The sequence below is a fragment of the Procambarus clarkii genome, chromosome 3, assembly GCF_040958095.1.
Source record: "Procambarus clarkii isolate CNS0578487 chromosome 3, FALCON_Pclarkii_2.0, whole genome shotgun sequence".
NCBI lineage: Eukaryota > Metazoa > Arthropoda > Malacostraca > Decapoda > Cambaridae > Procambarus > Procambarus clarkii.
In genome coordinates, this window is record NC_091152.1 from 26,817,542 (window position 1) to 26,838,825 (window position 21,284).

Here is a 21,284-nt window from a genome sequence, read left to right on the forward strand (position 1 = left end):
TGTGACTGTGGTCTGAGGGTTGGTGCCCTGTGACTGTGGCCTGAGGGCTGGTGCCCTGTGACTGTGGTCTGAGGGCTGGTGCCCTGTGACTGTTGTCTGATTGCTGGTGCCTTGTGACTGTGGTCTGAGGGCTGGTGCCTTGTGACTGTGGTCCGAGGGTTGGTTCCCTGTGACTGTGGCCTGAGGGCAGGTGCCCTGTAACTGTGGTCTGAGGGCTGGTGCCCTGTGACTGTGTGTCTGAGGGCTGGTGCCCTGTGACTGTGGTCTGAGGGCTGGTGCCCTGTGACTGTGGTCCGAGGGTTGGTGCCCTGTGACTGTGGTCTGAGGGTTGGTGCCTTGTGACTGTGGTCTGAGGGTTGGTGCCCTGTGACTGTGTGTCTGAGGGTTGGTGCTCTGTGACTGTGGTCTGAGGGTTGGTGCCCCTGTGACTGTGGTCTGAGGGTTGGTGCCCTGTGACTGTGTGTCTGAGGGTTGGTGCCCTGTGACTGTGGTCTGAGGGTTGGTGCCCTGTGACTGTGGTCTGAGGGCAGGTGCCCTGTGACTGTGGTCCGAGGGCTGGTGCCCTGTGACTGAGGTCTAAGAGCTGGTGCCCTTTGACTGTGGTCTGAGGGCTCGTGCTCTGTGACTGTGGTCTGAGGGCTGGTGCCCTGTGACTGTGGTCTGAGGGCTCGTGCTCTGTGACTGTGTGTCTGAGGGTTGGTGCTCTGTGACTGTGGTCTGAGGGTTGGTGCCCCTGTGACTGTGGTCTGAGGGTTGGTGCCCTGTGACTGTGTGTCTGAGGGTTGGTGCCCTGTGACTGTGGTCTGAGGGTTGGTGCCCTGTGACTGTGGTCTGAGGGCAGGTGCCCTGTGACTGTGGTCCGAGGGCTGGTGCCCTGTGACTGAGGTCTAAGAGCTGGTGCCCTTTGACTGTGGTCTGAGGGCTCGTGCTCTGTGACTGTGGTCTGAGGGCTGGTGCCCTGTGACTGTGGTCTGAGGGCTCGTGCTCTGTGACTGTGTGTCTGAGGGTTGGTGCCCTGTGACTGTGGTCTGAGGGTTGGTGCCCTGTGACTGTGGTCTGAGGGCTGGTGCCCTGTGACTGTGGTCTGAGGGCTGGTGCCCTGTGACTGTGGTCTGAGGGTTGGTGCCCTGTGACTGTGGCCTGAGGGCTGGTGCCCTGTGACTTTGGTCTGAGGGCTGGTGCCCTGTGACTGTGGTCTGAGGGCTGGTGCCCTGTGACTGTGGTCTGATTGCTGGTGCCTTGTGACTGTGGTCTGAGGGCTGGTGCCCGGTGACTTTGGTCTGAGGGCTGGTGCCCTGTGACTGTGGTCTGAGGGCTGGTGCCCTGTGACTTTGGTCTGAGGGCTGGAGCCCTGTGACTGTGGTCTGAGGGCTGGTGCCCTGTGACTGTGGTCTGAGGGTTGGTGCCCTGTGACTGTGTGTCTGAGGGTTGGTGCCCTGTGACTGTGGTCTGAGGGCTGGTGCCCTGTGACTTTGGTCTGAGGGTTGGTGCCCTGTGACTGTGGTCTGAGGGTTGGTGCCCTGTGACTGTGTGTCTCAGGGTTGGTGCCCTGTGACTGTGGTCTGAGGGTTAGTGCCCTGTGACTGTGTGTCTGAGGGTTGGTGCCCTGTGGCTGTGGTCTGAGGGCTGGTGCCTTGTGACTGTGGTCTGAGGGTTGGTGCCCTGTGACTGTGGTCTGAGGGTTGGTGCCCCGTGACTGTGTGTCTGAGGGTTGGTGCCCTGTTACTGTGTGTCTGAGGGTTGGTGCCCTGTGACTGTGGTCTGAGGGTTGGTGCCCTGTGACTATGGTCTGAGGGCTGGTGCCCTGTGACTGTATGTCTGAGGGTTGGTGCCCTGTGACTGTGGCTGAGGGCTGGTGCCCTGTGACTGTGTGTCTGAGGGTTGGTGCCCTGTGACTGTGGTCTGAGGGCTGGTGCTCTGTGACTGTGTCTGAGGGTTGGTGCCCTGTGACTGTGGTCTGAGGGCTGGTGCCCTGTGACTGTGGTCTGAGGGCTGGTGCCCTGTGACTGTGGTCTGAAGGCTGGTGCCCTGTGACTGTGTGTCTGAGGGTTGGTGCCCTGTGACTGTGGTCTGAGGGCTGGTGCCCTGTGACTGTGGTCTGAGGGTTGGTGCCCTGTGACTGTGGTCTGAGGGCTGGTGCTCTGTGACTGTAGTCTGAGGGCTGGTGCCCTGTGACTAAGGTCCGAGGGCTGGTGCCCTGTGACTGTGGTCTGAGGGCTGGTGCCCTGTGACTGTGGTCTGAGGGCTGGTGCCCTGTGACTGTGGTCTGAGGACTGGTGCTCTGTGACTGTGGTCTGAGAGCTGGTGCCCTGTGACTGTGGTCTGAGGGCTGGTGCTCTGTGACTGCAGTCTGAGGGCTGGTGCCCTGTGATTGCGGTCTGAGGGCTGGTGCCCTGTGACTGTGGTCTGAGGGTTGATGCCAGGTGACTGTGATCTGAGGGCTGGTGCCCTGTGACTGTGGTCCGAGGGCTGATGCCCTGTGACTGTGGTCTAAGGGTTGGTGCCCTGTGACTGTGGCCTGAGGGTTGGTGCCCTGTGACTGTGGTCTGATTGCTGGTGCCTTGTGACTGTGGCCTGAGGGCTGGTGCCCTGTGACTGTGTGTCTGAGGGTTGGTGCCCTGTGACTGTGTGTCTGAGGGTTGATGCCAGGTGACTGTGGTCTGAGGGCTGGTGCCCTGTGACTGTGGTCTGAGGGCTGGTGCCCTGTGACTGTGGTCTGAGGGCTGGTGCCCTGTAACTGTGGTCTGAGGGTTGGTGCCCTGTGACTGTGGTATGAGGGCTGGTGCTCTGTGACTGTAGTCTGAGGGCTGGTGCCCTGTAACTGTTATCTGAGGGCTGGTGCCCTGTGACTGTGTGTCTGAGGGCTGGTGCCCTGTGACTGTGGTCTGAGGGTTGGTGCCCTGTGACTGTGGTCTGAGGGTTGGTGCCCTGTGACTGTGGTCTGAGGGCTGGTGCTCTGTGACTGTAGTCTGAGGGCTGGTGCCCTGTGACTAAGGTCCGAGGGCTGGTGCCCTGTGACTGTGGTCTGAGGGCTGGTGCCCTGTGACTGTGGTCTGAGGGCTGGTGCCCTGTGACTGTGGTCTGAGGACTGGTGCTCTGTGACTTTGGTCTGAGGGCTGGTGCCCTGTGACTGTGGTCTGAGGGCTGGTGCCCTGTGACTGTGGTCTGAGGGTTGATGCCAGGTGACTGTGGTCTGAGGGCTGGTGCCCTGTGACTGTGGTCCGAGGGCTGGTGCCCTGTGACTGTGGTCTGAGGGTTGGTGCCCTGTGACTGTGGCCTGAGGGCTGGTGCCCTGTGACTGTGGTCTGAGGGCTGGTGCCCTGTGACTGTTGTCTGATTGCTGGTGCCTTGTGACTGTGGTCTGAGGGCTGGTGCCTTGTGACTGTGGTCCGAGGGTTGGTTCCCTGTGACTGTGGCCTGAGGGCAGGTGCCCTGTAACTGTGGTCTGAGGGCTGGTGCCCTGTGACTGTGTGTCTGAGGGCTGGTGCCCTGTGACTGTGGTCTGAGGGCTGGTGCCCTGTGACTGTGGTCCGAGGGTTGGTGCCCTGTGACTGTGGTCTGAGGGTTGGTGCCTTGTGACTGTGGTCTGAGGGTTGGTGCCCTGTGACTGTGTGTCTGAGGGTTGGTGCTCTGTGACTGTGGTCTGAGGGTTGGTGCCCCTGTGACTGTGGTCTGAGGGTTGGTGCCCTGTGACTGTGTGTCTGAGGGTTGGTGCCCTGTGACTGTGGTCTGAGGGTTGGTGCCCTGTGACTGTGGTCTGAGGGCAGGTGCCCTGTGACTGTGGTCTGAGGGCTGGTGCCCTGTGACTGTGGTCTGAAGGCTGGTGCCCTGTGACTGTGGTCTGAGGGCTGGTGCCCTGTGACTGTGGTCTGAGGGTTGGTGCCCTGTGACTGTGTGTCTGAGGGCTGGTGCCCTGTGATTGCGGTCTGAGGGCTGGTGCCCTGTGACTGTGTGTCTGAGGGCTAGTGCCCTGTGACTGTGGTCTGAGGGCTGGTGCCCTGTGACTGTGGTCTGAGGGTTGGTGCCCTGTGACTGTGGTCTGAGGGCTGGTGCCCTGTGACTGTGGTCTGAGGGTTGGTGCCCTGTGACTGTGTGTCTCAGGGTTGGTGCCCTGTGACTGTGTGTCTGAGGGCTGGTGCCCTGTGACTGTGGTCTGAGGGCTGGTGCCCTGTGACTGTGGTCTGAGGGCTGGTGCCCTGTGACTGTAGTCTGAGGGCTGGTGCCCTGTGACTAAGGTCCGAGGGCTGGTGCCCTGTGACTGTGGTCTGAGGGCTGGTGCCCTGTGACTGTGGTCTGAGGGCTGGTGCCCTGTGACTGTGGTCTGAGGACTGGTGCTCTGTGACTGTGGTCTGAGGGCTGGTGCCCTGTGACTGTGGTCTGAGGGCTGGTGCCCTGTGACTGTAGTCTGAGGGCTGGTGCCCTGTGATTGCGGTCTGAGGGCTGGTGCCCTGTGACTGTGGTCTGAGGGTTGAAGCCAGGTGACTGTGGTCTGAGGGCTGGTGCCCTGTGACTGTGGTCCGAGGGCTGGTGCCCTGTGACTGTGGTCTGAGGGTTGGTGCCCTGTGACTGTGGCCTGAGGGCCGGTGCCCTGTGACTGTGGTCTGAGGGCTGGTGCCCTGTGACTGTGGTCTGAGGGCTGGTGCCCTGTGACTGTGTGTCTGAGGGTTGGTGCCCTGTGACTGTGTGTCTGAGGGTTGGTGCCCTGTGACTGTCGTCTGAGGGCTGGAACCCCTGTGACTGTGGTCTGAGGGTTGGTGCCCTGTGACTGTGGTCTGAGGGCTGGTGCCCTGTGACTGTGGTCTGAGGGCTGGTGCCCTGTGACTGTGTGTCTGAGGGTTGGTGCCCTGTGACTGTGTGTCTGGGGGCTGGTGCCCTGTGACTGTGTGTCTGATTGCTGGTGCCCTGTGACTGTGGTCTGAGGGTTGGTGCCCTGTGACTGTGGTCTGAGGGCTGGTGCCCTGTGACTGTGGTCCGTGGGCTGGTGCCCTGTGACTGAGGTCTAAGAGCTGGTGCCCTTTGACTGTGGTCTGAGGGCTCGTGCTCTGTGACTGTGGTCTGAGGGCTGGTGCCCTGTGACTGTGGTCTGAGGGCTCGTGCTCTGTGACTGTGTGTCTGAGGGTTGGTGCCCTGTGACTGTGGTCTGAGGGTTGGTGCCCTGTGACTGTGGTCTGAGGGCTGGTGCCCTGTGACTGTGGTCCGAGGGCTGGTGCCCTGTGACTGTGGTCTGAGGGTTGGTGCCCTGTGACTGTGGCCTGAGGGCTGGTGCCCTGTGACTTTGGTCTGAGGGCTGGTGCCCTGTGACTGTGGTCTGAGGGCTGGTGCCCTGTGACTGTGGTCTGATTGCTGGTGCCTTGTGACTGTGGTCTGAGGGCTGGTGCCCGGTGACTTTGGTCTGAGGGCTGGTGCCCTGTGACTGTGGTCTGAGGGCTGGTGCCCTGTGACTTTGGTCTGAGGGCTGGAGCCCTGTGACTGTGGTCTGAGGGCTGGTGCCCTGTGACTGTGGTCTGAGGGTTGGTGCCCTGTGACTGTGTGTCTGAGGGTTGGTGCCCTGTGACTGTGGTCTGAGGGCTGGTGCCCTGTGACTTTGGTCTGAGGGTTGGTGCCCTGTGACTGTGGTCTGAGGGTTGGTGCCCTGTGACTGTGTGTCTCAGGGTTGGTGCCCTGTGACTGTGGTCTGAGGGTTAGTGCCCTGTGACTGTGTGTCTGAAGGTTGGTGCCCTGTGGCTGTGGTCTGAGGGCTGGTGCCTTGTGACTGTGGTCTGAGGGTTGGTGCCCTGTGACTGTGGTCTGAGGGTTGGTGCCCCGTGACTGTGTGTCTGAGGGTTGGTGCCCTGTTACTGTGTGTCTGAGGGTTGGTGCCCTGTGACTGTGGTCTGAGGGTTGGTGCCCTGTGACTATGGTCTGAGGGCTGGTGCCCTGTGACTGTGTGTCTGAGTGTTGGTGCCCTGTGACTGTGGCTGAGGGCTGGTGCCCTGTGACTGTGTGTCTGAGGGTTGGTGCCCTGTGACTGTGGTCTGAGGGCTGGTGCTCTGTGACTGTGTCTGAGGGTTGGTGCCCTGTGACTGTGGTCTGAGGGCTGGTGCCCTGTGACTGTGGTCAGAGGGCTGGTGCCCTGTGACTGTGGTCTGAAGGCTGGTGCCCTGTGACTGTGTGTCTGAGGGTTGGTGCCCTGTGACTGTGGTCTGAGGGCTGGTGCCCTGTGACTGTGGTCTGAGGGTTGGTGCCCTGTGACTGTGGTCTGAGGGCTGGTGCTCTGTGACTGTAGTCTGAGGGCTGGTGCCCTGTGACTAAGGTCCGAGGGCTGGTGCCCTGTGACTGTGGTCTGAGGGCTGGTGCCCTGTGACTGTGGTCTGAGGGCTGGTGCCCTGTGACTGTGGTCTGAGGACTGGTGCTCTGTGACTGTGGTCTGAGAGCTGGTGCCCTGTGACTGTGGTCTGAGGGCTGGTGCTCTGTGACTGCAGTCTGAGGGCTGGTGCCCTGTGATTGCGGTCTGAGGGCTGGTGCCCTGTGACTGTGGTCTGAGGGTTGATGCCAGGTGACTGTGATCTGAGGGCTGGTGCCCTGTGACTGTGGTCCGAGGGCTGGTGCCCTGTGACTGTGGTCTAAGGGTTGGTGCCCTGTGACTGTGGCCTGAGGGTTGGTGCCCTGTGACTGTGGTCTGAGGGCTGGTGCCCTGTGACTGTGGTCTGATTGCTGGTGCCTTGTGACTGTGGTCTGAGGGCTGGTGCCCTGTGACTGTGGTCTGAGGGCTGGTGCCTTGTGACTGTGGTCTGATTGCTGGTGCCTTGTGACTGTGGTCTGAGGGCTGGTGCCCTGTGACTGTGGTCCGAGGGTTGGTGCCCTGTGACTGTGGTCTGAGGGCTGGTGCCCTGTGACTGTGGTCTGAGGGTTGGTGCCCTGTGACTGTGGTCTGAGGGTTGGTGCCCTGTGACTGTGGTCTGAGGGCTGGTGCCCTGTGACTGTGTGTCTGAGGGTTGGTGCCCTGCGACTGTGGTCTGAGGGCTGGTGCCTTGTGACTGTGGTCTGAGGGTTGGTGCCGTGTGACTGTGGTCTGAGGGTTGGTGCCCTGTGACTGTGGTCTGATGGTTGGTGCCCTGTGACTGTGGTCCGAGGGTTGGTGCCCTGTGACTGTGGTCTGAGGGTTGGTGCCCTGTGACTGTGGTCCGAGGGTTGGTGCCCTGTGACTGTCGTCTGAGGGCTGGTGCCTTGTGACTGTGGTCTGAGGGTTGGTGCCCTGTGACTGTGTGTCTGAGGGTTGGTGCCCTGTGACTGTGTGTCTGAGGGTTGGTGCCCTGTGACTGTGTGTCTGAGGGTTGGTGCCCTGTGACTGTGGTCTGAGGGTTGGTGCCCTGCGACTGTGGTCTGAGGGCTGGTGCCCTGTGACTGTGGTCTGAGGGTTGGTGCCCTGTGACTGTGGTCTGAGGGTTGGTGCCCTGTGACTGTGGTCTGAGGGCTGGTGCCCTGTGACTGTGTGTCTGAGGGTTGGTGCCCTGCGACTGTGGTCTGAGGGCTGGTGCCTTGTGACTGTGGTCTGAGGGTTGGTGCCGTGTGACTGTGGTCTGAGGGTTGGTGCCCTGTGACTGTGGTCTGATGGTTGGTGCCCTGTGACTGTGGTCCGAGGGTTGGTGCCCTGTGACTGTGGTCTGAGAGTTGGTGCCCTGTGACTGTGGTCCGAGGGTTGGTGCCCTGTGACTGTGGTCTGAGGGCTGGTGCCTTGTGACTGTGGTCTGAGGGTTGGTGCCCTGTGACTGTGTGTCTGAGGGTTGGTGCCCTGTGACTGTGTGTCTGAGGGTTGGTGCCCTGTGACTGTGTGTCTGAGGGTTGGTGCCCTGTGACTGTGGTCTGAGGGTTGGTGCCCTGCGACTGTGTGTCTGAGGGCTGGTGCCCTGTGACTGTGGTCTGAGGGTTGGTGCCCTGTGACTGTGGCCTGAGGGCTGGTGCCCTGTGACTTTGGTCTGAGGGCTGGTGCCCTGTAACTGTGGTCTGAGGGCTGGTGCCCTGTGACTGTGGTCTGATTGCTGGTGCCTTGTGACTGTGGTCTGAGGGCTGGTGCCCTGTGACTTTGGTCTGAGGGCTGGTGCCCTGTGACTGTGGTCTGAGGGCTGGTGCCCTGTGACTTTGGTCTGAGGGCTGGAGCCCTGTGACTGTGGTCTGAGGGCTGGTGCCCTGTGACTGTTGTCCGAGGGTTGGTGCCCTATGACTGTGGTCTGAGGGCTGGTGCCTTGTGACTGTGGTCTGAGGGCTGGTGCCCTTTGACTGGTCTGAGGGCTGGAGCCCTGTGACTGTGTGTCTGAGGGTTGGTGCCCTGTGACTGTGTGTCTGAGGGTTGGTGCCCTGTGACTGTGTGTCTGAGGGTTGGTGCCCTGTGACTGTGGTCTGAGGGCTGGTGCCCTGTGACTGTGGTCTGAGGGTTGGTGCCCTGTGACTGTGTGTCTGAGGGTTGGTGCCCTGTGACTGTGGTCTGAGGGCTGGTGCCCTGTGACTGTGGTCTGAGGGTTGGTGCCCTGTGACTGTGGTCTGAGGGTTGGTGCCCTGTGACTGTGGTCTGAGGGCTGGTGCCCTGTGACTGTAGTCTGAGGGCTGGTGCCCTGTGATTGCGGTCTGAGGGCTGGTGCCCTGTGACTGTGGTCTGAGGGTTGAAGCCAGGTGACTGTGGTCTGAGGGCTGGTGCCCTGTGACTGTGGTCCGAGGGCTGGTGCCCTGTGACTGTGGTCTGAGGGTTGGTGCCCTGTGACTGTGGCCTGAGGGCCGGTGCCCTGTGACTGTGGTCTGAGGGCTGGTGCCCTGTGACTGTGGTCTGAGGGCTGGTGCCCTGTGACTGTGTGTCTGAGGGTTGGTGCCCTGTGACTGTGTGTCTGAGGGTTGGTGCCCTGTGACTGTCGTCTGAGGGCTGGAACCCCTGTGACTGTGGTCTGAGGGTTGGTGCCCTGTGACTGTGGTCTGAGGGCTGGTGCCCTGTGACTGTGGTCTGAGGGCTGGTGCCCTGTGACTGTGTGTCTGAGGGTTGGTGCCCTGTGACTGTGTGTCTGGGGGCTGGTGCCCTGTGACTGTGTGTCTGATTGCTGGTGCCCTGTGACTGTGGTCTGAGGGTTGGTGCCCTGTGACTGTGGTCTGAGGGCTGGTGCCCTGTGACTGTGGTCCGAGGGCTGGTGCCCTGTGACTGAGGTCTAAGAGCTGGTGCCCTTTGACTGTGGTCTGAGGGCACGTGCTCTGTGACTGTGGTCTGAGGGCTGGTGCCCTGTGACTGTGGTCTGAGGGCTCGTGCTCTGTGACTGTGTGTCTGAGGGTTGGTGCCCTGTGACTGTGGTCTGAGGGTTGGTGCCCTGTGACTGTGGTCTGAGGGCTGGTGCCCTGTGACTGTGGTCCGAGGGCTGGTGCCCTGTGACTGTGGTCTGAGGGTTGGTGCCCTGTGACTGTGGCCTGAGGGCTGGTGCCCTGTGACTTTGGTCTGAGGGCTGGTGCCCTGTGACTGTGGTCTGAGGGCTGATGCCCTGTGACTGTGGTCTGATTGCTGGTGCCTTGTGACTGTGGTCTGAGGGCTGGTGCCCGGTGACTTTGGTCTGAGGGCTGGTGCCCTGTGACTGTGGTCTGAGGGCTGGTGCCCTGTGACTTTGGTCTGAGGGCTGGAGCCCTGTGACTGTGGTCTGAGGGCTGGTGCCCTGTGACTGTGGTCTGAGGGTTGGTGCCCTGTGACTGTGTGTCTGAGGGTTGGTGCCCTGTGACTGTGGTCTGAGGGCTGGTGCCCTGTGACTTTGGTCTGAGGGTTGGTGCCCTGTGACTGTGGTCTGAGGGTTGGTGCCCTGTGACTGTGTGTCTCAGGGTTGGTGCCCTGTGACTGTGGTCTGAGGGTTAGTGCCCTGTGACTGTGTGTCTGAGGGTTGGTGCCCTGTGGCTGTGGTCTGAGGGCTGGTGCCTTGTGACTGTGGTCTGAGGGTTGGTGCCCTGTGACTGTGGTCTGAGGGTTGGTGCCCCGTGACTGTGTGTCTGAGGGTTGGTGCCCTGTTACTGTGTGTCTGAGGGTTGGTGCCCTGTGACTGTGGTCTGAGGGTTGGTGCCCTGTGACTATGGTCTGAGGGCTGGTGCCCTGTGACTGTGTGTCTGAGGGTTGGTGCCCTGTGACTGTGGCTGTGGGCTGGTGCCCTGTGACTGTGTGTCTGAGGGTTGGTGCCCTGTGACTGTGGTCTGAGGGCTGGTGCTCTGTGACTGTGTCTGAGGGTTGGTGCCCTGTGACTGTGGTCTGAGGGCTGGTGCCCTGTGACTGTGGTCTGAGGGCTGGTGCCCTGTGACTGTGGTCTGAAGGCTGGTGCCCTGTGACTGTGTGTCTGAGGGTTGGTGCCCTGTGACTGTGGTCTGAGGGCTGGTGCCCTGTGACTGTGGTCTGAGGGTTGGTGCCCTGTGACTGTGGTCTGAGGGCTGGTGCTCTGTGACTGTAGTCTGAGGGCTGGTGCCCTGTGACTAAGGTCCGAGGGCTGGTGCCCTGTGACTGTGGTCTGAGGGCTGGTGCCCTGTGACTGTGGTCTGAGGGCTGGTGCCCTGTGACTGTGGTCTGAGGACTGGTGCTCTGTGACTGTGGTCTGAGAGCTGGTGCCCTGTGACTGTGGTCTGAGGGCTGGTGCTCTGTGACTGCAGTCTGAGGGCTGGTGCCCTGTGATTGCGGTCTGAGGGCTGGTGCCCTGTGACTGTGGTCTGAGGGTTGATGCCAGGTGACTGTGATCTAAGGGCTGGTGCCCTGTGACTGTGGTCCGAGGGCTGGTGCCCTGTGACTGTGGTCTAAGGGTTGGTGCCCTGTGACTGTGGCCTGAGGGTTGGTGCCCTGTGACTGTGGTCTGAGGGCTGGTGCCCTGTGACTGTGGTCTGATTGCTGGTGCCTTGTGACTGTGGTCTGAGGGCTGGTGCCCTGTGACTGTGGTCTGAGGGCTGGTGCCCTGTGACTGTGGTCTGATTGCTGGTGCCTTGTGACTGTGGTCTGAGGGCTGGTGCCCTGTGACTGTGGTCCGAGGGTTGGTGCCCTGTGACTGTGGTCTGAGGGCTGGTGCCCTGTGACTGTGGTCTGAGGGTTGGTGCCCTGTGACTGTGGTCTGAGGGTTGGTGCCCTGTGACTGTGGTCTGAGGGCTGGTGCCCTGTGACTGTGTGTCTGAGGGTTGGTGCCCTGCGACTGTGGTCTGAGGGCTGGTGCCTTGTGACTGTGGTCTGAGGGTTGGTGCCGTGTGACTGTGGTCTGAGGGTTGGTGCCCTGTGACTGTGGTCTGATGGTTGGTGCTCTGTGACTGTGGTCTGAGGGTTGGTGCCCCGTGACTGTGTGTCTGAGGGTTGGTGCCCTGTTACTGTGTGTCTGAGGGTTGGTGCCCTGTGACTGTGGTCTGAGGGTTGGTGCCCTGTGACTGTGGTCTGAGGGCTGGTGCCCTGTGACTGTGTGTCTGAGGGTTGGTGCCCTGTGACTGTGGCTGAGGGCTGGTGCCCTGTGACTGTGTGTCTGAGGGTTGGTGCCCTGTGACTGTGGTCTGAGGGCTGGTGCTCTGTGACTGTGTCTGAGGGTTGGTGCCCTGTGACTGTGGTCTGAGGGCTGGTGCCCTGTGACTGTGGTCTGAGGGCTGGTGCCCTGTGACTGTGGTCTGAAGGCTGGTGCCCTGTGACTGTGTGTCTGAGGGTTGGTGCCCTGTGACTGTGGTCTGAGGGCTGGTGCCCTGTGACTGTGGTCTGAGGGTTGGTGCCCTGTGACTGTGGTCTGAGGGCTGGTGCTCTGTGACTGTAGTCTGAGGGCTGGTGCCCTGTGACTAAGGTCCGAGGGCTGGTGCCCTGTGACTGTGGTCTGAGGGCTGGTGCCCTGTGACTGTGGTCTGAGGGCTGGTGCCCTGTGACTGTGGTCTGAGGACTGGTGCTCTGTGACTGTGGTCTGAGAGCTGGTGCCCTGTGACTGTGGTCTGAGGGCTGGTGCTCTGTGACTGCAGTCTGAGGGCTGGTGCCCTGTGATTGCGGTCTGAGGGCTGGTGCCCTGTGACTGTGGTCTGAGGGTTGATGCCAGGTGACTGTGATCTGAGGGCTGGTGCCCTGTGACTGTGGTCCGAGGGCTGGTGCCCTGTGACTGTGGTCTAAGGGTTGGTGCCCTGTGACTGTGGCCTGAGGGTTGGTGCCCTGTGACTGTGGTCTGAGGGCTGGTGCCCTGTGACTGTGGTCTGATTGCTGGTGCCTTGTGACTGTGGTCTGAGGGCTGGTGCCCTGTGACTGTGGTCTGAGGGCTGGTGCCCTGTGACTGTGGTCTGATTGCTGGTGCCTTGTGACTGTGGTCTGAGGGCTGGTGCCCTGTGACTGTGGTCCGAGGGCTGGTGCCCTGTGACTGTGGTCTGAGGGCTGGTGCCCTGTGACTGTGGTCTGAGGGTTGGTGCCCTGTGACTGTGGTCTGAGGGTTGGTGCCCTGTGACTGTGGTCTGAGGGCTGGTGCCCTGTGACTGTGTGTCTGAGGGTTGGTGCCCTGCGACTGTGGTCTGAGGGCTGGTGCCTTGTGACTGTGGTCTGAGGGTTGGTGCCGTGTGACTGTGGTCTGAGGGTTGGTGCCCTGTGACTGTGGTCTGATGGTTGGTGCCCTGTGACTGTGGTCCGAGGGTTGGTGCCCTGTGACTGTGGTCTGAGGGTTGGTGCCCTGTGACTGTGGTCCGAGGGTTGGTGCCCTGTGACTGTGGTCTGAGGGCTGGTGCCTTGTGACTGTGGTCTGAGGGTTGGTGCCCTGTGACTGTGTGTCTGAGGGTTGGTGCCCTGTGACTGTGGTCTGAGGGTTGGTGCCCTGCGACTGTGTGTCTGAGGGCTGGTGCCCTGTGACTGTGTGTCTGAGGGTTGGTGCCCTGTGACTGTGGTCTGAGGGTTGGTGCCCTGCGACTGTGTGTCTGAGGGCTGGTGCCCTGTGACTGTGGTCTGAGGGCTGGTGCCCTGTGACTGTGGTCTGAGGGTTGGTGCCCTGTGACTGTGGTCTGAGGGCTGGTGCTCTGTGACTGTAGTCTGAGGGCTGGTGCCCTGTGACTAAGGTCCGAGGGCTGGTGCCCTGTGACTGTGGTCTGAGGGCTGGTGCCCTGTGACTGTGGTCTGAGGGCTGGTGCCCTGTGACTGTGGTCTGAGGACTGGTGCTCTGTGACTGTGGTCTGAGGGCTGGTGCCCTGTGACTGTGGTCTGAGGGCTGGTGCCCTGTGACTGTAGTCTGAGGGCTTGTGCCCTGTGATTGCGGTCTGAGGGCTGGTGCCCTGTGACTGTTGTCTGAGGGTTGATGCCAGGTGACTGTGGTCTGAGGGCTGGTGCCCTGTGACTGTGGTCTGAGGGCTGGTTCCCTGTGACTGTGGTCTGAGGGCTGGTGCCCTGTAACTGTGGTCTGAGGGTTGGTGCCCTGTGACTGTAGTCTGAGGGCTGGTGCTCTGTGACTGTAGTCTGAGGGCTGGTGCCCTGTGACTAAGGTCCGAGGGCTGGTGCCCTGTGACTGTGGTCTGAGGGCTGGTGCCCTGTGACTGTGGTCTGAGGGCTGGTGCCCTGTGACTGTGGTCTGAGGACTGGTGCTCTGTGACTGTGGTCTGAGGGCTGGTGCCCTGTGACTGTGGTCTGAGGGCTGGTGCTCTGTGACTGTAGTCTGAGGGCTGGTGCCCTGTGATTGCGGTCTGAGGGCTGGTGCCCTGTGACTGTGGTCTGAGGGTTGATGCCAGGTGACTGTGGTCTGAGGGCTGGTGCCCTGTGACTGTGGTCCGAGGGCTGGTGCCCTGTGACTGTGGTCTGAGGGTTGGTGCCCTGTGACTGTGGCCTGAGGGCTGGTGCCCTGTGACTGTGGTCTGAGGGCTGGTGCCCTGTGACTGTGGTCTGATTGCTGGTGCCTTGTGACTGTGGTCTGAGGGCTGGTGCCTTGTGACTGTGGTCCGAGGGTTGGTGCCCTGTGACTGTGGCCTGAGGGCAGGTGCCCTGTAACTGTGGTCTGAGGGCTGGTGCCCTGTGACTGTGTGTCTGAGGGCTGGTGCCCTGTGACTGTGGTCTGAGGGCTGGTGCTCTGTGACTGTAGTCTGAGGGCTGGTGCCCTGTGACTAAGGTCCGAGGGCTGGTGCCCTGTGACTGTGGTCTGAGGGCTGGTGCCCTGTGACTGTGGTCTGAGGGCTGGTGCCCTGTGACTGTGGTCTGAGGACTGGTGCTCTGTGACTGGTCTGAGGGCTGGTGCCCTGTGACTGTGGTCTGAGGGCTGGTGCTCTGTGACTGTAGTCTGAGGGCTGGTGCCCTGTGATTGCGGTCTGAGGGCTGGTGCCCTGTGACTGTGGTGTGAGGGTTGATGCCAGGTGACTGTGGTCTGAGGGCTGGTGCCCTGTGACTGTGGTCCGAGGGCTGGTGCCCTGTGACTGTGGTCTGAGGGTTTCTGCCCTGTGACTGTGGCCTGAGGGCTGGTGCCCTGTGACTGTGGTCTGAGGGCTGGTGCCCTGTGACTGTGGTCTGATTGCTGGTGCCTTGTGACTGTGGTCTGAGGGCTGGTGCCTTGTGACTGTGGTCCGAGGGTTGGTGCCCTGTGACTGTGGCCTGAGGGCAGGTGTCCTGTAACTGTGGTCTGAGGGCTGGTGCCCTGTGACTGTATGTCTGAGGGCTGGTGCCCTGTGACTGTGGTCTGAGGGCTGGTGCCCTGTGACTGTGGTCCGAGGGTTGGTGCCCTGTGACTGTGGTCTGAGGGTTGGTGCCTTGTGACTGTGGTCTGAGGGTTGGTGCCCTGTGACTGTGTCTGAGGGTTGGTGCCCTGTGACTGTGGTCTGAGGGTTGGTGCCCTGTGACTGTGGTCTGAGGGTTGGTGCCCTGTGACTGTGGTCTGAGGGTTGGTGCCCTGTGACTGTGTGTCTGAGGGTTGGTGCCCTGTGACTGTGTGTCTGAGGGTTGGTGCCCTGTGACTGTCGTCTGAGGGCTGGTGCCCCTGTGACTGTGGTCTGAGGGCTGGTGCCCCTGTGACTGTGGTCTGAGGGCTGGTGCCCTGTGACTGTGTGTCTGAGGGTTGGTGCCCTGTGACTGTGGTCTGAGGGCTGGTGCCCCTGTGACTGTGGTCTGAGGGTTGGTGCCCTGTGACTGTGTGTCTGAGGGTTGGTGCCCTGTGACTGTGGTCTGAGGGTTGGTGCCCTGTGACTGTGTGTCTGAGGGCTGGTGCCCTGTGACTGTGGTCTGAGGGTTGGTGCCCTGTGACTGTGGTCTGAGGGTTGGTGCCCTGTGACTGTGGTCTGAGGGCTGGTGCCCTGTGACTGTGGTCTGAGGGTTGGTGCCCTGTGACTGTGGTCAGAGGGTTGGTGCCCTGTGACTGTGGTCTGAGGGCTGGTGCCCTGTGACTGTGGTCTGAGGGCTGGTGCCCTGTGACTGTGGTCTGAAGGCTGGTGCCCTATGACTGTGGTCTGAAGGCTGGTGCCCTGTGACTGTGGTCTGAGGGTTGGTGCCCTGTGACTGTGTGTCTGAGGGTTGGTGCCCTGTGATTGCGGTCTGAGGGCTGGTGCCCTGTGACTGTGTGTCTGAGGGCAGGTGCCCTGTAACTGTGGTCTGAGGGCTGGTGCCCTGTGACTGTGTGTCTGAGGGCTGGTGCCCTGTGACTGTGGTCTGAGGGCTGGTGCCCTGTGACTGTGGTCTGAGGGTTGGTGCGCTGTGACTGTGGTCTGAGGGCTGGTGCCCTGAGACTGTGGTCTGAGGGTTGGTGCCCTGTGACTGTGTGTCTCAGGGTTGGTGCCCTGTGACTGTGTGTCTGAGGGCTGGTGCCTTGTGACTGTGGTCTGAGGGCTGGTGCCCTGTGACTGTGGTCTGAGGGCTGGTGCCCTGTGACTGTAGTCTGAGGGCTGGTGCCCTGTGACTAAGGTCCGAGGGCTGGTGCCCTGTGACTGTGGTCTGAGGGCTGGTGCCCTGTGACTGTGGTCTGAGGGCTGGTGCCCAGTGACTGTGGTCTGAGGACTGGTGCTCTGTGACTGTGGTCTGAGGGCTGGTGCCCTGTCACTGTGGTCTGAGGGCTGGTGCCCTGTGACTGTAGTCTGAGGGCTGGTGCCCTGTGATTGCGGTCTGAGGGCTGGTGCCCTGTGACTGTGGTCTGAGGGTTGATGCCAGGTGACTGTGGTCTGAGGGCTGGTTCCCTGTGACTGTGGTCCGAGGGCTGGTGCCCTGTGACTGTGGTCTGAGGGTTGGTGCCCTGTGACTGTGGCCTGACGGCTGGTGCCCTTTGACTGTGGTCTGAGGGCTGGTGCCCTGTGACTGTGGTCTGAGGGCTGGTGCCCTGTGACTGTGGTCTGAGGGCTGGTGTTCGGTGTCTGTGTGACCTCTTGTTTCTTTGCCTTATCAGTCAAACTGTAAAGTACTTCCTTTTAAATTATTAAATTCACTCTTGCGACATTCAGTTTCTTGTTCTAATTTGAGAATTTTTTTTTATGAATCATTAGCAAATCCTCAGTCATCACTAACCTGCCAAGAGAACCTTTCATTATTTCTTCCACAATAAAACCCTTGAAAAGTTCATCTGTTGTTATGTTGTCCTTCCTTATAGTGGCCATTTTGTTTTATTATAAAATACAGACATACAAATTAAACAAGGCATCAAAGCACCCGATCATAAAATGAACCCTTACAGAAACAACTCAACCCGGGACAAAGTAACAAAGCAGGACACATAAATGACAAACATGAACGAAAAACAGAGGGACACGGAGAAGACAACGGAGCATAAAAAAACAAAAAACAAGCAAAAAACAAAACACACATACAAGTTAACACAAACACCAGTGAACTAGGTCAATAATATTTCTCAGAAAACAGATGCTTAGGATATTTCTTACAGTACGCGTGCCACACATCCCAGGCATCCTGTGACGGGGGCACACCCGCATCCGAGCGACGCGGGGGCCCATATACTCTGGAATCTCAACAACGACACCTCCAATGACGAGCGGCGGTACATCCCGCGGCACAGGTTCATACGGCGCCGAGACTCCCCGGCTGGTGTCCTTTTTCAGCACGATAACTAAATCACGATCCACACCAGGGGTAACAGCAGGTACAACAACCTCCCATTTCGGAGAACCGGCACACAGCGGCGCAGGGGGGCACAGTGGAGCAACACCCGAAACGCAGGCAGGAACAGGCACCACACAATGCCCACCCGTCTCCTTCGCAGGCACGGCCAACATCACCGCATCCTCATGGTCCACCACATCCTCGGAAACTGGCCCGGGACACCGGTGCGCCCGCTTCAGCAAAAGGAGTACATCATCAGAACTACAATCGTCCAAACTCACAGGGTCGGCAGGCCCCGGCCCCGGGGATGGCAGAGCCCCGGGGGTGGTAGGCCCCGGGGGTGGCAGGCCCCGGAGGTGGCAGGCCCCGGAGGTGGCAGGCCCCGGAGGTGGCAGGCCCCGGGGGTGGCAGGCCCCGGGGGTGGCAGGCCCCGGAGGTGGCAGGCCCTCCAAATAAATAAAATAAATACATTTTTATTCAGGTAGGGTATATGCATACAAGGTAAGATACAAAGTTGATGGATTTATAGACACAGCTAGTACATACAATGCCTAAAGTCACTATTACGCAAAGCGTTTCGGGCAGGAAAACCTTAAAGACTAAATCTTAATACTAATTGAGTTTAAAGTATAAAATGTGTTGAGAACAAATAAAAATAAAAATAAGAAAGGGGGGAACATGGCTGAAAAAGCAGCACAAATACAATTAGGTCGACCAACAGCGTTGTTTAAAAAACAGACATGGGTTGACAATAGAGGGCTAAGGTAGGTTACAGGAAATTTATTAGGTAGTGCTTCTTTTTTATCTTAAACTGGTTGAGAGAGGTACAGTCTTTAACATGGTTGGGAAGGTCATTCCACATTCTGGGTCCCTTGATTTGTAGAGCATTTCTAGTTTGATTAAGTCGTACTCTTGGAATATCAAAACTGTATTTGTTTCTGGTGTGGTGCTCATGGGTTCTGTTACAATCTTCAATGAAGGTTTTGAGGTCAGGATTGGCATTATAGTTCAGCGTTTTATATGTATAATACACATGAGAGAATGTGCAGTGACTTAATATCTAGCATATTCAGAGATTTGAGTAGGGGTACCGAGTGATGTCTGGGGCCAGAGTTGGATATTGTCCTAATAGCAGCTTTGTGTTGAGTAATTAGAGGACGTAAATGATTTTGGGTAGTAGAACCCCAGGCACAAATACCATAGTTGAGATATGGATAGATGAGGGAGTAATAGAGAGTCACCAGGGCAGGGCGGGGTACATAATATCTGATCTTAGAAAGAATGCCAACAGTTTTTTTTTTAAATTTTTTTATATATTTAGAATGTGTCCCTGGATATTCAGCTTGTGGTCAATGAGAACGCTAAGGAATTTGCCATCTAATTTGTTACAAATTTGGGTATTGTTTATTCTGAGATTTATTTGATTAGAGGATTTATTGCCAAACAGAATATAGAAACTTTTGTCAATGTTAAAGGTGAGTTTGTTGGCAGTTAACCAAAGACGGACTTTATTTAGCTCAGTATTTACTGTGGCATTTAGAGCAAGGGGGTCAGGACTGGAGTAAATGAAGGTTGGGTCGTCAGCAAATAGAAGTATTGGGAGGTGTTGGGAGGCATTTGGAGGGTCATTAATGTAGATGAGAAAGAGGAGAGGGCCAAGTATGCTGCCCTGAGGAACACCAATGTTCATGGGTAGGGTGGGAGAAATTGAATTATTCACAGAAACATACTGGAGCCTGTCAGTAAGGTAAGATTTGAGGTATTGCAGGGAGTAGCTTCTGACTCCATAATGATGTAATTTAAGAAAAACGTTTTGGTGGTTGACAGTGTCAAAAGCCTTACGCAGGTCCACAAATAACCCAACAGGGAACTCATTTTTATCAAGAGCTGCATGAATCAAGTTAATCATACTAATAAGTGCATCGTTAGTGCTTTTTTTGGGTCTGAAGCCATATTGACAAGAGCTAAGTATATTGTGTTTGGCTAGATAAGAGTAAAGCTGCGTGTAGATTAGTTTTTCAAATATTTTTGACAAGTTAGGCAGGATTGATATAGGTCTGTAGTTGTTACCATCTGTGAGATCACCACATTTGTGGACAGGGGTTACTCTCGCTTTTTTTTAGAATATCTGGAAAGGTTTGGAGTTCAAGTGACTTGTTGAAGAGCAATGCAATAGCAGGGGCTAAAGATCTGGAGGCTTTTTTGTAAATTAAAGTTGGTATCTCATCAAGGGCATTAGACTTGGTTTTTAAGGGATAGGATTATCTCATTAACGTCAGTGGAATTAGTAGGCTTTAGGTACAGAGACTGTGGATAGTTACCTGTAAGATAGTCCTTAACATCAGTACTGGAAGATGGAATATCATTTGCAAGCGATGACCCAATGGAAGAGAAGAATCTATTGAACTCATCAGCAGAATCAGAGGCTGAAAGCTGACCATCATTTTTGGACAGGAGTGTTGGTTTGTTATTTAAAATCTTCTTTGATCCCAATATTTGTGAAATTGTGCTCCAAGTTTTTTTAATGTTGCTCGTTATTTGGGTAAATTTATCTTCGTAGTATTTAGTTTTGGCTCGTCTAATTATTTTAGATAGCAATAACGAGTAATTCTTTGAGAATTCTTTGGAGACGGTTCCTAACCTATACTTCTTCTCAAGGTCATGTTTTTATTAATGGATTTAAGTATTCCCTTTGTAAGCCAAGGAGCCAAAACAGAAGAACCTGCGTCCCCGTTAACAGATTGGACGTACAAGGTGAAGTATCGGCCTAACAGGCGGAGCAGCAGACACGCAATCAGGCGCCTCAGGCACAGCACTCACTCCATCCTCAGAAGCGTCCGAAGTCAACAGGGGTGGAAAGTCCTCCTCACGAAAAATATGCACCCTGCCAGATGCTCCCACGTCGCACGCTGCAGCGAGATGACCCTCATTACCACACTTGTAACAGGTGCATGGTTGCACTCGATACAGGCAGCGGAGCGTGTAACCCAACAAGGACACAGAGGACGGAACACTACTCTTCAGTGACATGGTCAGGGTGCGGGAGCCGTCAAGCATCCCAGCATGGCAGAAAAAAAACAAAAATACAATTTGGTCAACAATCAGTATTATTTAAACTAGAAGACATAGGTTGACACTTTGGGGGTGAGGTAGGTTACATTGAGTTAATTAGGTTGTACTTAGTTTTCATCTTAAACTGGTTGGGAGAGGTACAGTCTTTAACATAATTGGGAAGGTCATTCCCCATTCGAGGTCCCTTGATTTGTAAAACATTTCTAGTTTGACTAAGTCGTAGTCTTGCAATATCAAATAGGTATTTGTTTCTGGTGTGGTGCTCATGGGATCTGTTACAACCTTCTAGGAAGCTTTTAAGGTCAGGATTGACATTACAGTTCAGCGTTTTATATATATAAAATACACATGAGAGGATGTGCAGGGACTTAATACCTAACATATTAATGTGTGTAAGGGTACCGAGTGATGTCTGGGGCCAGAGTTAGATATTGTCCTAATAGCTTATGATTATGATTAGTAAGAATTTAAAAACATAAGATCAATGCATGAATGTTCGTAATACGGCAAAAAGGACACAGGACGTTAGTAACAAGACACCTGGTGTTGTTCTTCAGTTATATCTTTATCTGGTTAGGCCCCTTTTGATTATGCAGTTCAATTTTCCTTGCCGTACTATAGAATGGATATAAATTCACTTGAAGGTGTTTAGCGTAGGATGACAAAGTTAATTCCCCAAATTAGTTACCTGTCATATGAAGCTTAAATTGCATTACACACATAAATCACAATTAAGGCAGCGTCTGGGATCCTCTCGAACGTAGGTTCGAACCCTCATCAGGGTCCTTGTGGATTTGTTGACTTATATTGCATTCACTGTAAAGACGAAGAGTTAGGGTTGATATGATGGAGGTTTACAAGTGGATGAATTGATATAACAAAGGAGATATTAATAGGGTATTAAAAAGTATCAACACAAGAAAAAACAGGAACCAATGTTTTGAGGTATATACATACACAGTGGTTATCTTGAGGTTATCTTGAGATGATTTCGGGGCTTTTAGTGTCCCCGCGGCCAGGTCCACGACCAGGCCTCCACCCCCAGGAAGCAGCCCGTGACAGCTGACTAACTCCCAGGTACCTATTTACTGCTAGGTAACAGGGGCATTCAGGGTGAAAGAAACTTTGCCCATTTGTTTCTGCCTCGTGCGGGAATCGAACCCGCGCAACAGAATTACGAGTCCTGCGCACTATCCACCAGGCTACGAGGCCCCTTAAACAGTTACCTTTCTTCCTATGT

General features: G+C 57.0%; 1 protein-coding gene across 1 annotated transcript in view; it reads right to left on the minus strand.

Moving 5' to 3' along the window:
* LOC123748230 (uncharacterized) overlaps positions 1–21,284 on the minus strand; it is a 155,514-nt gene that overhangs the window by 45,837 nt on the left and 88,393 nt on the right. Inside the window, exon 6 of the mRNA XM_069331345.1 lies at positions 16,795–17,418. Within this exon, the coding sequence (XP_069187446.1) occupies positions 16,795–17,418 (624 nt within the window). The remainder of the gene's footprint in view (positions 1–16,794; positions 17,419–21,284) is intronic.